Source organism: Canis aureus, chromosome 27, assembly GCF_053574225.1.
Source record: "Canis aureus isolate CA01 chromosome 27, VMU_Caureus_v.1.0, whole genome shotgun sequence".
NCBI classification, from domain to species: domain Eukaryota; kingdom Metazoa; phylum Chordata; class Mammalia; order Carnivora; family Canidae; genus Canis; species Canis aureus.
In genome coordinates this window covers 38738386-38755030 of record NC_135637.1, presented here as the reverse complement: position 1 = coordinate 38755030, position 16645 = coordinate 38738386, and the positions used below count along the sequence as shown (strand labels likewise).

Below are 16645 nucleotides of genomic sequence, written 5' to 3'. Positions count from 1 at the left end.
TACTGAGCCCAGAGCTTGTTTGTGTGACACCCCCCCGCCCGGTCCCATCGCCGTCGCCCTACGTCACACCTGTACTGATGGCCTCGCGGTTCCCGCTCCGCCGCGACCCGCCCCGGGCACTTGGGCGTGACCAGTTACGCCTCCCCGAGCACCACTGCGTCGTAGAGCAACTCCCGAGGGAGGAGTCGGACAAAAAACCGCTGGTGTCGAAAATGAGTGGGAAAAATCACAGAAGGACACAAACCATGAGCGGCCGTAACTCTGGGAAACGACCAAGGGCGGTGGAAGGGGAGGTGGCGGGGGACGGGGGGACCGGACGGATGAGCCCTGGGTGTTGTGCTCTGTGTCGGCAAATCGAACTCCAATAAAAAAAAATATACAAAAAAACGGGTTACGATGGGCTGGAATATAGATAAATGTAATTTAAGGAAAAAAAAATAAAACAAGCCTGGATATTAAAAAAAAAAAAATGTCCTTGGTGTGAAATGAAGTAGGTACGACATCGGGCGGGGGTTCCTGGCAGGACCCGGCCCGGGACAGCGTCACACACTTGCCGCATTTCCTGCTCACACTGAATGACTCTTGGAGTCCCTACGTGCGCCTCTTGGCAATGACCTCGAGCGAGGGGGCCCCGGGAGAGGGAGATCGCCGCACCCCACAGAACACACTGGAAGCCCTCGGTGGAGAGAGACCCGGCCTCCGCGGCCGAAGTCACCGCCCAGGCCCTGCTGGCGGCCACTCCCCTCCCACAGGCCTGGGCTATGCAGCCGCCGCCGAGAGCTCGGGTGGCCCAGGTCCCCGGGCGCGGGGCTGCACCCCAGGGGCTCGCGGGAGAGCGCACGGCAGGCGCCGGCCAGTGGCCCGCGGCTCGGCACCCGGATGTCCCCCCGCTCCCGGCCCAGCCTGTCCTCGCGTCCTCCGGGACGCCCTGTGAGCGGAGGCCCGAGGTGGCCGCGGCAGACGCCGACAGCCGCTCCCAGTCTCGGTTCTGCGCTGTCGTGAGGACACAGCCTGGTCCGTCCAGCCGCCGGGGTTCCCTCGGAGCGCAGCCCGTCCTGTTGGTCGCCGCAGACGCTCGGCCGCCCCGGGCTTCCGGCTGCATCTCCAGCCTCAGAGAGCTTTGGGGTCGTCGCCGCTGCCACCCTTACAGCTACAGAAGGCGGGGCGAACTTGTCGAGAAAGGACTGTTTTGGGGGGGTCCCTGGGGCTCAGCGGTTTGGCGCCTGCCTTAGGCCCTGGGTGTGACCCCGGGTCCCGGGATCGAGTCCCGCGTCGGGCTCCCTGCATGGGGCCTGCTCCTCCCTCTGCCTATGTCTCTGCCTCTCTCCGTGTCTCTCATAAATAAATAAAATCTTAAGCAAACAAAAAAAGCGGAGCCCCCGCAAATGTATCTACTAATAGCCTACTGTTGGCCCGAAGCCTTCCCGATACCCGCAGTCTGTGTGCGTGTTCCATGCTGTGTTCCTAGAATAAAGCTAGAGGAAAAAACTAGGAAAATCGTAAAAGTGCCTCTCTAGTACTTGGTGCTGTATTTACTGAAAAAAATCCACACATAGGTGGACCCTCTGGGCCCGAACGCGTATTGTTCAAGGTCAGCTGTGCCATCGATTACACTTCACGCGTGAAAAGTCTCAGCACAGCGGTGAAAAGACGGAGACGGTCAGGAGGGCGCACACACGAGGTGCCGTCTGTGCGTGCGTGTGGTCTGTCCGGGGGGACACGCCTCAAGGACGGAGACCAGAGAGGGTCAAGGACAGGGGAGGACAGGGATGGCACCAGGCCCTGGCACCAGGAGGAAGCCGGCTCATCCCCTAACCTCCCCAGAGCGGCCCCCCCACTCCCGGGGAAGTGCCAGCACGGGGGGCTCAGGGCCGTGGGCGGGGCGCTGGGCTGGCCCCTGTCGGCCGCAGGCCTCCCTACCCCACCGTCTGCCCCCCGAAGCCACCCCGGACACGTCACACGGCACCCGGGCGCCAGGGCCCCAGGACCGCCAACCCGGCTTCTGCGGCTCCTTGCTGTTGGGCTCCACACCCTGGAACCCCCGGCCCGGGAATTCCCGGGGGACTCACCCGTGGGACGACGCCAGCTGCCCTCAGGCCTGTTCCGGCGGTCGGATGTCCACGCTCGTGGCGACGGGGGACCCTGGACATGCAGGGCACTCCAGGCCGGCGGCGCGCCTTTCCCAGCGGCCACACGCCGAGTCACAGCAGGGCCGCGCCCTGGCACATGTGACACCCCCTCCTGCGTCCACCCAGGCAGCCCGGGCCGGCTTTGGGTCACCCTCCCCACCCTCCCCCCGTCCTGCGGGGCCCCCAGGGACTGGCCCCCGCTGACCCTGGAGCACCTCTGACTTTGGAGCACCCCTGGCCCCGGAGCACCTCTGCCCCCAGAGCACCCCTGGCCCCGGAGCACCTAGCGGGGGGCGGGCGCCGCACCGGCAGACAGGTAAGGACGTCAGGGGCCCACAGCAGCGTATGCGGCCTGGATTTCCTGACGGAAGGGAGCGGAGGGCACAGAGGCCCAGCATCTGCCCCGGGCGCAGCCAGGCCCCGGCTCTGGTTTGGCTCAGGCTGTGATCTCAGGGCCGGAGGGCAAGCCCCGCGTGGGCTCCCGGCCAGTGGGAACCCGCCCAGATTCGCTCTCCCTCTGCGCCCCCCGCCCCCAACTCTCTCTAAAATAAATACATCTGGGGGAAACCTGAGTAGGGACGTCAAGGGATCCGGGAGCACATCCTGTATCTAGTCTCCTCGGGACCTGGCTCCGCCGGGTGGCCGCGCCGGCCTCAGCTCCGTGGCAGGCTCCGTGGCGGGCTCCGTGCTCAGCTCCGCGCCCGGTGCGAACGGCTGGCGATCAGGCACCGGGCCGCAGTGAGGCCTCGGACCTGGCGAGGCGCGCTCCCCCGCTCGCTTCACGGGGAGGGGCCTCGTCCTGGGCCTCCCGGGAGCATGCAGGGCCCGGGGCAGCGGGAGGCCGGAACGGACCTCAAGGCGGCGCTCCTGTGCCCGCCCGCAGCCCGGGAGCAGCCGGGGCCCGGGTACACATCGGTGCCGTCGGGCACGAGTTTCTTAGGAAACCAAGAGGCAGCCTGCAGAGCCACAGTAACCCCCCCCCCCTTTTTTTTAAGAAAACTAATTCGACTTGGAAAAAAAAGGTTCAGTGTTCAGCGGATGCATTTGCATTACTCACGTTACTTTCCCTCAGGCCACGCAGCACCTGCTCCAGGGTCAAGGTCAGGGCGGGCCGCGGCGAAGGGCGAAGGGGGAGCCATCCTAGAACCGGGTCCGGCCTCCAGGGTCCGCCACCTCCAGGGGCCACCGCCCGCGCCCGCAGCGACGCCCTCCGAAGCCCCACGCGGGTCTCACCGCTTTGACCTCTCCTCCTCTCCGGCAAAGGCCGACCGCAGTTTGGATGGAACCCGGCCGTGATTCTTTTTATGTATTTAAAAAAAACAAAAAAACACTTGTACCTTTCCAGAAACCTCAAAGGGAAAACAATCAGGATCGCCACAGGCCGTGTCTCAAACCAACCCATGTTGGGGAAGCTCCAACACGCACGGAGATTTTTTTTTTTTTTTTATTACCTTGCTTTCATGACTTCGTCTCTGACTTCCGTGAAGGATGCGAACACATTCGAAATAACAGTCATTTATTTTAAGTATCAGGTTTTATTAAAAAGTGCATTTGATTAATTTATGATCTAGGTAAGCTGTTAAGATATCAGTATACTCTCTGGAATAATAACTTTACAAATATTTAAAACAAACAAAATTTTAAAAGCCTTTTTATTTCCTTCACCATTATTGTTTTACAATACAAATATCACCTTGTGAATACACAAAAAAACCCTACGGAAGATAATTCTGCTGCGTAAAATACAGAATGGATATATATACTTCTTCATTCTTAAAAAACTATTTTGTTCTCCACATTGGCAAGTACAGAATAGAATACTTCCCCAAACATACTCATGTTAGGAGTAAAACTCAGAGTTCCATGCAGTTTCTGCACAAATATATTTGAAAGAAATAGATCTCTGTTTTGTTGTTCACCAACAAAATTGTCATGAGAGTATGGATGACTAATTTAGAGCTTTCAAGTTTTAGTTAAGTGATCATTTTCAAAACTCTCTTTTTTTAAAAACAAAGTATTCATGGCTGTTTTCATTGTATAGTTAAAATCGAACTACCAAACAGATGATAAAATAATTTAAGTGGTACACGTCATTGCCACCTGCTCACAATATGGGAACAGGCCCGGGCTTTCTAATTAGCTTCCCCCCTTCTTTAACGCGTAGCGATTTAAAAACCGTAAGCAGTCTTCTGATTTAATTTAGCTATAAATGCAAAATTTAGTAGTGTATACATACATTTATATCTTCATGGAATATTTTATTTTAAATAAAAACATTTAAGATTGCCTACTGACCATACAATCAAGACAAGAAAGGCACTAGAAACATAGACAAATTTCTCTCCCAAGAAGCATTTTTATATTTTAACTCTCTTCTCTCCAACATGTAAAAATCTTTAAATTTGGTTTTCATAACATTATTTTGAAAAATAAAGTTAGGAAATACTTAGAAAATCACTTTGTAACAGAATCTTTTTTTTTTTTTTTGCACTTTTTGACACACTCTCTCTGCTGATTTTTTACAAAACCCAAAGTTACCGAACCTTTCTGTGTCTGTCATTTTTATTTGAATATCGGTGCAACAGGTAGAAAGATTTCAGAATTGAACCCCATTCAGGTACTTAGAAACCTTCATAGAGACATTTGCTAGAAAATGGCTTACAGCCCAATCTTTGGGGCAAGAGATATGAAAAGTATGTTTTCCCAAGAAAATAATACGCTTTATTTCCAGATGTGACTGGAAAGACCAGAACTGATGATATAAAAGCTCACATTTATGCTGTTGCATCATATACAAAGGAACATGGTGGTCGCAGGTCATGTAAATCCCAAACTTATGAACAGGAAATGTGTACAGTGCATGATAGGTTAAATTTTCTTTATTGTTGTCCAACGCAGGTCCTTTGGAGAGAAAAAAAGATCACAGTGCTGACCAGGTAACTCAATAGGTTAAGTCAAGGTAACTGTTGAAAGAGAACAGGATTAGGGAGGTGTTTGTTTATGGCATCTTCTCTCATGGAGTTCTTAGCACTTGGGACAGTTCCTCGCTCCCCCGCTGGGTCCCGCCGTTACGTATCATTCACCAAGCGGCTGTACTTGACTTGGCGACCGAGGTGGACGACTGGCCAGGGGAAGGGCCAGTGGTAAGACCGAGGTACGATTCCTTGCACATTCTTTTCAAAGTACTGAAATGGCCGGTACCACCACACCCTGGCCAGGAGGTTCATCTGGGAGGCTTCTTTTAGCACCTAGGACGACAAGGACAGGAAACCGCGTCAGGGAGCACAAGCTACGTCCCAGCCGCAGAAGGACGCTCTGCTGGTCATCCTCCACTTGCAGTTCAGGTATTTCCCTTATTGCAGTTTGCAGAGGACCCCAGACCCGCCCCGCGTGTCCCCATTTCACACACACACACACACACACACACACACACACACACGTCTCCACTCTGCGCTCATCTGCTAACTGTGCCACACCCAACCCAGCAGGAAAAAATACTCTGATTCTGGGAGTGCATGGACAGCACAAGGCTTACTCAGTGTCTTGCCCATATACACAGGCCTCAGTCAGTGTGGCCGTCACGTCTCTGTGACGCCAGTTAAGCACTCAGCTGGTAAGGGCCCAGGGTGGGAGAAGGGCGGGGGGAGCCAATCAGGGTGCAGGTGGGCACAGCCTGGACGACGTTTGTCAGGGGCGGGGGGGAGGGACACTTGTTCTGCAAGGATGCAGCGTTGGTGTCACTGTGTTCACGCGTTTCTTGTTCATGTTCTACTCAGAGGTGGGTCAGCATCACCAGAGACAACACAGTCCTACCCACCGACCCCTCTGAGAGAAACCTGAGCCATCGGTGGGTTCTCTGCACGTCCCCTTCCCCCTGCTGTGCTGTGCCGCCCCCGCCCCCGCCCCCGGCCAGGGCAAAGGGAGCTGCAATCAGATGGGGGGGAAGGACTCACTTGCTGATTGGCCATAGTGTGGTACCACCAGAAGAGTCTCGTGGTGATGTAGTACGCCACCACCACATCCACAGTGTAGTGGTCATGCGCTAAGAGAATGCAGAAGATCCCAACCACGCTGAGAAGCCAGCAAATCCAGTGGTACCACCAGAGTCGTCGAGGGGAATCTGAAATGAGGAGAGAGGCACAACAGCCCGTCACTCAGGTAGCACCGAGGGCACCAACCACGCTCGCCTCTGCGGCCACTTGAGTCCAGTGACTCCGAGATTTCCTTCCCGAAACAGGTCACGCGGGCAGCAAGTCTGAGGGCTTTAGCTCACGTGGAAACAAGGTTAGAACGGCGGCAGCTTGGTTTTTGATTTACAACTGTATTTTGTATTTAGTTATTGCTAGATTCAGATAATCATAAATACAATTTAAAAGGTCAACTGATGGGGGTAATGCATCACGCTCGGCTAAAAAAAAAGTCCACTGACATTTTAAGTCCATTTACTTGTAAAAAAATTGGGCTTAATGCTCTAAGAAAAACCAATACCTTTTGGTCTGGAGAGAGCTTATATGGGGAGTGGGCGGTTGGGACCGCTACCACCGTCTTAGTTGCTTTCCAAGCTCTGTGACCATACACTGATCTGAAAGTCTCTGGGATTTCTGTTTCTCAAATGGAAATAAAGGATCCAGATGCCTGGGAATTCTGGTCCAAGCCCGTTCAGAGGCCGGGCAGAGTCAGATAAACACTTGTCCACACCTCCACCTGGAAGCTCCCCGAGGGAAGCATCAGGCCTTCCCGCCTTGTGTTCTCAAATAATTGGCTGAAGAGGGTCTGAAACTTTACGGAGGAATGTGGTCTGAATGTGATCCATCCTCCCCACCCTCTCCATGGGGAGGAAGTTCAGACTTTTACTGGATTCTCAAAGGGCCCAAGGACTAATCAGCCATTTGACTGAGATTTATCCAGCATCTACGATGTGTCCGGCACAGGAAATGTGCTAGCTATTGAGATCAATGAACAAACAGGCAAAGAACCTGCCTTTGTGGTTCTTCCTAAATACCTTCCTAGTACGGGGGAGAGACAATACAAAATAATTATAATAAGTAAATTTATAATAATAATACATTTATAATAATATAATAAATAAGTAAATTATACACTAAGTTAGAAGGTGTCAAATGCCAGGAAAAACTGCAACGCTGAACAAGATAAGCAGGACGAGAAAGAGAGAAGGTGAAGGGGGCTGGGTCTTCATAGGCAGTGGTCGGGCGGGGGGCTCTCTTGCTCTCGGATCCAGCAAGATCCGATTGGACACCCAGCCAGACAACAGTAGTGGCTGCCGCTGCTGAACAGTAGGCCCGGCCCGTGTGCCGCCCGTTTCCATCGCTATCACCTCTCCCCCGGCCAGGGGCAGCTTTCTGCGTCTCATCCAGGGCCGAGGGAGTGAAGCGTAGCGAGGTCAGAGGCTCGGGGCAGCACGGGGACCCTCCATCTGACTTGGCCCCCCGCCCCCCGTCTCCCCACAGGGCACGCTGGGTTTCCTTCAAGGGGGAGGCTCACCTGCTGAAGTACAGTCAGCAGGGCCGCGAGCGCCCCGGTTACCCCAGGCCTGCGTGGCCCGGCGCGGGGTGGGAGGGCGCCTGGAGGTGGTACAGTTCCCTGGGCTCAGCCACAGGCCGGGGGCGCCCATGCTCCCTTCTCCCGGCGCCTGGGCACATTGGCCCTTTCCTGTCTTCCCTGAGACCACAAGCGGCCTCGGGCCAGGGGGCAGGGGGGCTCAGGGGGTGAAGCCTCTGCCGTGGGTTCCGGTCCTGATCTCAGGGTCCTGAATGGAGTCCCACGTTGGCCCCTGCTCAGCGGGGAGCCTGCTTCTCCCCGTCCCCCTGTGCTCACACATTCTCTCCGTCAAACAAAATAAATTTTAAAAAGACCCAAGCTGGGCTTTCAAGCCTTCAGTCCCCAGCCGGCCGTGCTCCTGCCGTGCCTCGCCAGCGCCAGCCCATCAGGGTGGGTCAGGCCCCCGTCTTCCCAGGGTCCAGCGGCAGCCAGCCCCCTACCCCCGCACCCACCTGCACCTGCTGCAGGACGGGGTTCTCCTGTTGATGGGGGACAGGACAGCACAGCCCCATCTCAGAGGACGGACTCAGACCCCTTCCTGTTGGTCACTTCTCGTTACCGTCACTGCTCTGCCTGCCAACTCGACGGCGCCGCACTCACTCCCGACACACGTCGACACGGCAATGTGTGCGTCCCTCCTTGGAGGTACCGGCAACCCGCCGCCACTCACTGTTCTGCACAGAACCTGCCTGGACCGGGCTCACGGAGACTGTTTTTAACAGCAGGATACTGAGGACTGAGGACAACTGAGTTTTCCACAAGGAGAAAAAGAAGTAACCTGTGGCTCATTACAGCGAGCCAGAGCCTCACGTCTCACAAACATCATTTGAGAGAAATCAAGTGGCCGAAGACCAGAGACAGCATAATACCACGTACGCAGATTTGACAAACCATCCCACCATGATGTGCACATATAAAAACACGCATGGAAAGGAGAGAGGACAGTGGTGGGGGAAGGAATGAAAGGCCTGTCACCTCCTAACACCTCATCTGGTTTTTAAAGGGTTATCAGAAACAGACACGGCGAAAGCTAATACCTATTAAGTCTGAGTGGCGGACAGGGTATATTTAGTATTATTTTTTGTGTGTCTCAGAATAAAATATTTTAAGCACTTTCTTTTAAAAGGAAATTTCCCATTTAGTGCCCTCCTCATTCAGTGTCCCCGAGCCCACGGCTTCTGTGAGGGACATCACTGAGCACCTCTGTCCCCATGGCTCAGAGCAGAGGGCCAGGAACTTAGAAACACAGTCTACCATCACACCCACAGGCCTGACACTGCATTCCTGGTGTCTTGGGAGGTTTCCTTCTGGCCTCCTCCAGCAGCTGTCGTGCACCCCAAATGCTGTGCTGACCCTTGAGGGTGAACAAGTGACCCCATGAGGAAGAGCAGTCACCCCCCCCCACCCGCATGTGTCTCTCTGGGCGCGGTGGGGAGATGAGGTGCCGCCCTCCCGAGGCTTCCAGCCACACTTCACAGGGACCATGGGAAATGGCAGGCGTCGCGGAAGGCTGCTGGAGACTTACACTCTTTGATAAATAGGTAGGTGAGTGTGAGCATGACCGTGTGGCCACTGTACAGGTAATCCCCACACATGTTGTGAGAACCAGTGATGGACAGGCCACCGCCAGCGATGAGCTTCATTATTCTCCGCAGCTGGGCTTCCCAGTCTCCAAAAAGCTGGTGGGAAAAGAGAAAACAAGACTCATTAAAGGCCACATGAAAGTGTGCCATGATTACTAATATTCAGAATTGAGCTTTTTGACACTTTTTTAAAGGTTTTATTTATTTACTCATGAGACACGGAGAGAGAGGCAGAGGGAGAAGCAGGCTCCCTGTGGGGAGCCCGATGTGGGACTTGATCCCAGGACCCCGGGATCACGACGGGGACACTGACCACCCAGGCGTCCCTTGACACTGATTGCTAATAAGAGATATAAACCTGGCCTCTGACTGTTCTCCTGGCACAACCTTGGGGATTTCCTGAGATAAAGGTTCTCTGGTTATTCCTAAGAAGCCTCTTCCGGTGACACCTGAGTGCATGTTCATGAGGTGACTCTTGGAAAGCCCCGAAGGATGGGGCTGGATGCCAGGAGAGCCAACCAGCGAGCACAGGGCTGAATCTCCAAGGAGGAGAGAGGCTGGAGGCTGAGCTAATCAGCCGCGGCCAAAGACCTAATCAATCCCACTTACATAATGAAGCCCCACAAAAAGCCAAAAGGATGAGGGTTCAGAGAGCTTCCAGGGTGGTGAAAGAGTAGAGACAGGAAGGTCCTGGGGGGCAGTGGTGCACCCGGACAGGGCACGGAAACTGTACCTCTCCCCACATACCTCGGCTGATGCTTCTCATCCATCTGGCTGCCCTGTTATATCCTCTTATAATAAACCGGAAATCTATTTCCTGCGTTCCGTGTTCCATGGGCAACAGCTAGCAAAGTAGCCAAGCCTGAGCAGCACTTATGGGCCCCTCCAACTTACAGCTGGGGGCCAGAAGCGCAGGTGCCGACAGTCGGCGGGACTGTGAGCCCTCAGCCTCCGGGATCTGATACGCTCTCCAGGAGGCGGCGTCAGAATGCGTCTCCCCATTCTCTGACTTATCTGGTCAGAGAAGTGCTTGGTGCGGGTACTCACAGTAGAGATGCACGGGAGTGCTTTGCCTTCATGAGCTTATATTAAGATACATAAACTCCCACCATGAAGTCTGCCACTCAACGTTCACTGTTCTTTGGACAACCCTGGGAAGGGGTACGGTCCTAGAGTGGAGCTCATGGCTTCAGAACATTCCTGAGATAGTAGCACTTTCTATAGCACATTTCAGCAGACGCTTACCCAACTTCTAAAATTATACTGATAGGCAAAGAGTAATTGACTGATTTGCTACCAAAACCATTTTGGAAAAAATATGTAGGAAAAATTCATTCCTGCTTGGCTTAGAGGACAAAGGTTTTACTAACTTAGGTGAAACGTTGGACACTGGTGCAGTCAAATACAAGTATACATCGGTATGTGAGATGCAGTGACCAAACTGAAACAAGGGACTGAGGTGGGTATACTTTCAATCTTCTGAAATTATGTTGGTAGAATTGCATGTTTTTCCTTTCAATAAGAGTGAAAAAGGTTCGTAAATAAATCTACCCCTCTCTGATACAAGTCTGGGCTGCATATAGGAGTCGTAAGTGGCTTAAACAACTTGCTCATTTCAAGTTTTACTTGCTCTGTTGAACGAAATGTGTGCTTGTCTGTATTTTACGCTTGTCAGCACACTTTTAAATTCTGGTTAGGTAACCAATTTAATCACCGTGATCCATTTCAATATTTCACTGATAATAATCTGGGCTTTGGGAAATACGTGTTCTTATTACAATTTCCCTTAAAACATATGTATCTGGATTTCTAGTTAAGGATGGCAGGTTGAACAAACCACACAGAGGACATGGATTTCCAAGTTCAAAAGGTCAGTGGACATGCAGTTCAACAGAAGAAAATAGACCTACATAGCAAGACTCAGCACTGTAAAATTTCAAGAATGAGGGTCAAGCAAGAGATCCTAACACCTCCAGAAATTAAAAACAAGCTTCATACAAAGCATTAAGAGTCAGGCTTTTTAAAAAATGCTGGAAAACATAAGACTTTGGAAAAATGCCTCCAAAGTCTGTGGGAAAATGATTTCCAACCTAGAGTCCTATACCCAGCCATATGATAAATCGGCCCTACTGTACGAAAGCCATTTTCACAAGATTTCACGGCATTTACCATCTATGTCCTCTTCTGTTCAGGGAATTATAAGGGTATGCTCTGTAAAGCAAAGGAGTAAATGCAGAAAAAAGAAAAGAGGGGACCCACTAGGACATCTATGAAGGGAGAGCCAAGGGGCTGTGAGCCTGGACAGTGAACAGTGCAGGGGGACAGTTAGGCCACAGGAGGGTAGTCCTTGGGGAGGTGATCCCAACAGCAGATCCCACTGCCTCTGACAGCACTGAATGAAGAGTCACCACATGGGGATGAATGTGCACACAGGAAACTAAGAAAGCAAAAAGCAAGGCAACCACTAACTCTACAGAAAAAAAAAATATTGTGAAGAAAAGTAATTACAGGAAATGATGTGAGTTGGCTACAAAGAGCATTTACAAACTAATAACGTAAGTACGGAGTATGGAGTTCAATCAGAACAGAAAACTAGGACTGGGAAGACGGGACAGACAGGAAGCATGACAGTCCATGGTGGGACAGGGTGGGGCAGAAAGGGCACAGGACTGGGGCCTGGGGCACGGAGGACCCTCAGTCCTGGCCTTCCCTGTAGGAGGTCAATAAGATTTTCATCAGAACAGTAAGAAACAGAACTGCCACATCATTTAAAGACCAGAGGATAAACACATGCGTGTGCATACACTCCCGTAAAAAGTGAAAAGATACAAAGGTAAATACCACCAGATTCAGTTAAAGAGTTGAAAGTGAGTTAGGAACGTGGGCTGGAGTTGGGTCAGGGTTGGGGAGCTAATGTTTCTTGTAACAAGCTGTGTAGAACCATTTTATATTTTAAATTGCATGCATATATAAACATGATAACATTTTTAAGTCTCAGTTTTTAAAATATTTTTTTTTTTACTTTTTAAAATATTTTTAAAAAGATTTTATTTATTCATGAGAGACAGAGAGGGGCAGAGACACAGGCAGAGGGAGAAGCAGCAAGCTCCCTGCAAGGAGCCCAATGCGGGACTCGATCCCAGGACCTCGGGGACACGCCCTGGGCTGAAGGGAGACACTCAACCACTGAGCCACCCAAGCGTCCCCTTTTTAAAAGTTTTAAATTGGAAGTTTGTTCTAATTCTGCCATAACAATGGATAAAAAAGAAAATTGTGGCAAAAAAAGCTTAGGTAAGCTTTTCATGTTATATTATTTCAGATTGTCCTTCGAAATTTTTTTTTTTTTTTTTTTTTTTTACAGAAAACCCTATTCTCAGGCACCAGCACCCAATAATTTGCCCTCCCATTTTAGCACAAAAATACTTGTGGGGAACCTGCATGTGTAGGGAGGAGAGAGAAATTCCAAGGTAAACAGCGGGAGAGAAAACACCTATGCTTTCTGTTAAAAATATCTTTCCAAGTCCGTCAGATCTCTGCGAGGGGGCAGCCTCTTTAAGCTTAGGGGCAAACAGGAAAGGAGGAAAGGAGGATAGCCCGTTACAGCCAGGGAAAAATTGTAATTATGTTTAAAAAAGCAAACAAAGGAAAAGACAAATTATAGAACAACTGAAGTAGAAACAAGGTAATGTCTTTTTCCTACACACACACACACACACACACACACACACCCCGAGATAAATCCAGTAAGAAAGACCAATGTAGGAAACAGAATCGACCAGAGACCAGAGGACAAAGGATACGGCCAGCTGCAGGCAGAGACTCTCAAACAAACAGAAACACAAACTGACAATGCCACCAGCTCATTGTCCCCGCATCACGTCAGCCAAGCAGCAGGAGCGGGTGCTGGGGGGGGCCGGCATGGGGTCTCCCATTTTCTCAACTGGCTCCGGCAGGAGGATGGGGTGTCCTGAATGCAGCTGCCAGGGGTGCCAGGGGTGGGGGGGAGCAGGCAGGCTGGGCTCCTCCATGCAGCTGTGCGACCCCGACGGCCGGCCGGGCTAACCTCACCCTCCTCACCTGCACCCCGGAAGGCGCAGCTTTATTACCATCAGCAGAATCCGCTGCAGAACTCATCATCAGCGCGGACCAGCAACCTAAATAGCACAGCCCGGGACCCCTCCATGGGACCCTGCCACGTGGCTTCCTGGGGTTGACCTGAAGAAAGACCCCCGTATGAAAGAAAGCTTTATGTACAAACACCGCAATGTCCTGTGTAAAACCAACAAACTGGAAACAACCCTCCAGAAGCAGTTATTAACTAACTGTGCTCCCTTGCTGTTCAAAGGGCAGGCCCGGCCGTTCAGGGCAGGCCCTCCTCGTTCAGGGCAGGCCGCGTCCGTTCAGGCAACACCAGGAGTCCCTGTAAATAACTCCGGGCACACTGAACTGGAATCTGAGGTCAACTCATTTGACTCACTACAGTGATTCAAACACACTGAACTACACTGTAACTGCCTTTTATTTTCTTCTTTTTCCTTCCTTCCTTCCTCCCTCCCTTCCTTCCTTTCTCTCTCTTTTTTGATTTATTCATTTGAGACCGAGCAACCACAAGCCAGGGGAGAAGCAAACTTCCCACTGAGCAGGGAGCCTGACAGGTGGCTCCATCCCAGGACCCCGGGATCATGACCTGAGCCCAAGGCAGACACTACACCGACAGAGCCACCCTAGTGCCCCTATCACTGCTTAAGAAATTATGAAAAAATAAGTTTACAACGCCTGTGTGCTAAGTTTTTGTCGTAAATATTTTCTCCTATTGTGTGAAAAACAAAACATTTAGTGTACTTAACCATGTTTTAAAAATATGCACAGAAAAAGTCCAGAATGTACATTCTACGCGTTACTAGGGTTTGCATGAAGCTGGCAGGGTGTCTCCCCGTCTCTGTCCCAGGGGGACTTCGTTCCTGCTCCTGGCTGGAAATGGAGGGATTCTCTTGAAGTCTGTAGCTCTGGGATGCAGGCTGCCTCTGTGTGCAGCAGGACATATGTAAAGGAAAAAAGGAGACTCTTGGCTTATCCCTCGTACTTCTCACTCGGGCTTCCCTCCCCAATCTGCCTGCTGCCATCTTTGGGCGCCCCCACAACGCTGCTCCGCAGATTCCGCCTGGCGTATTTTACTTGCATTCAGGGGCACAGCACGGAGTGTGCCTACTACTCCACTAGAACTGGTATAAACCAACCCCGGGTGGGCTCTTGAATGTTAATTTTTGAAAGCAGAGGTATTTTGGGAGGACAGTCACATGGCCACTTTCTCGGGGACAGTACGAAGCTGTGACGAGAGCGCTCCGATCTGCACCACTGTGTGAATTACGGAAGTCAGCTGTCAGTAAAAATAAAGCAACTTTCTTCAATACCTAATGAATGGCTCACAAAGTAAGTGATGTCGCCAAGTCTTAAGCAAGAACAAGGCATAGAGAGCAAGCCCAGGCAGGAGAGGCGTACGGAGCGGACCGCCTGCTGTCACGCCCCACTCCCACAGCCATGAACCACGAACGTGCCTCTCAAAGTACTCATTCATTCACTCATTCATTCAATCAATCTACCTACTACCAACCAGAGCAAGTCACTTTTTGTCTTATTCCTGAGGGATCATCTCACTGCCAAACAGAAAATCCGCTGTCATCTCTCTGGGCCACGCCCACTAGGCCTCTCTGCAACATCAGACCTCAGTCCACAGCTGCGAGGGCGCCCAGCACGGAGGAGCAGAAGATCCGTGGGATTGCTGCCAACCACGTCCCAGGCGGCCTGAAGCAAGCCGAGAAACACGCTCTGTGCACGTGGTTCCCCTCAGCTCAGCTCCCTCAGGACGGGGGCCCACCGCACAACGCTGCGCTCCCTGACCACACACGGCCCACCTGACCACCAACAAGCACGGAGGAACCGTGTCCTTCTGGGAGATGGAGTGTGTTTACAGGCTCAGCAGGTGCTCCGGGCATCGCCCGTCACCTCACTCCTCTCTCAGATTTCTTACTCCCCCTGATGGGAAGGGCAGGGTGGTTTTTAACCTAAGAAGACGTTAGCTTTGGTTTGGACAGAGGCTCCCAACTTTTCAGCAGAGCTTTCCCAGGAGTCATCTCGTCGTGTCCTCCCAAGGCAGTCAGGTGGTTAGTGCAGAAGTCACGCCGCCCGTGTTACAGATAAGCACAGAAACAGAGAGGCTTTGTCCTGTCCCGCGGGGAGTCAGTGGGGCCAGGCCAAGTCCTTCCTCTCCCCCAAGCAGGCCTGCCTCTGCATCCCCAGGATGAAACAAAGAGCTCGCTGTTGTTGCCAACGCCTCCCCAGGTGACGCCGGACACCGCCTCCAGGCCGTGGTCGTTCCAACGAAATCCCACCCACCGTACACACGTCACTTAGTCGCAGGTGCACACCGCTCTTCACTAAAGGTCCTGCTCTTCCTAAGCATTCTTCTTCTTGGAGACTAAGCTGCCCTACTCCCAAAGAAATTTTCGTGCAAGTCTTTTGCACGCCGACTGCATGCTTTCCGGCTTCTCAAACCAGCTGTGCTCGACTGGACTCTAAGTTTCCTTGCTTTGTACTGTGCTGTGCTGCAGCGATGCTCCAAATGCCCCAAACGTCCCCGAGTCTGCCTTCTCAGGGGCGCACATCCAACCCAAGCCCCAGGTCAGGGTCAAGGGTCTGGGGGGGTGGGGCTTTGGACAAACGCCATGCCCGTTCCAGCTCCAGATTCCACTCACCTGCAGGGCAGCAAGGGCGACCAGCCCTCAGCCCTCCGCCCAAAATGAGATGATCTCTGGCAGGAGTGACCCCTGAAACTATGAAGTGTCGTCCCGACGTGAGGCCACACCACGATCCCAAAGCCCTCAGGGAGCACCTAGCACCCAGCATCCAGCACCCAGCACGTGGAATCCAGTCTGCTCCTCAAACACGACGTCTTTATGGATTCTCGGCTGTGGGCTCAAAAGACCTTTCTGACCTCTTCCTCCTGCGGTCGCTGCCTCAGTCCTGGGAAGACTCTGCTCCATCTCCAACATCGGATCCATCTCAACTGATCGGAGTAGAGAGATTTCAGTACGCGCACCGATGGTCTAGCACTCACGGACAACTTCTAAAGACTTTTCCCTCCACTGAACTCGGAAGGGTCTGGCTCTCGGCACCTCCCCGTTATCACTTGTATCCATCCACTCCTCTACTGGGCTGGCTTTTTCATTTTAAGGGGAGGGATGGTCTCTATAATTATCAGCAGCACAACACGCATCCCTAACCAGCCTCCTTCCCCCCAGTAAAAACTGTAACATTCTTTTCACAGCCTCTCGTAAGGAGGCTTCTCAAAGCTTCGTGAAATCTCAAAGTTGGCCA

General features: G+C 52.3%; 1 protein-coding gene across 11 annotated transcripts in view; it reads right to left on the bottom strand.

Moving 5' to 3' along the window:
* Window positions 1–3764: 3764 nt before the first annotated feature.
* SGMS1 (sphingomyelin synthase 1) overlaps window positions 3765–16645 on the bottom strand; it is a 251021-nt gene continuing 238140 nt past the window's right edge. For all 11 annotated transcript variants that reach the window (XM_077874860.1, XM_077874861.1, XM_077874865.1 and 8 more), the window contains 3 exons: window positions 9214–9367; window positions 6083–6249; window positions 3765–5377 (listed from right to left, as the gene is read on the bottom strand). In XM_077874860.1, the coding sequence (XP_077730986.1) occupies window positions 5198–5377; window positions 6083–6249; window positions 9214–9367 (501 nt within the window). In that variant the 3' untranslated portion in view covers window positions 3765–5197. The remainder of the gene's footprint in view (window positions 5378–6082; window positions 6250–9213; window positions 9368–16645) is intronic.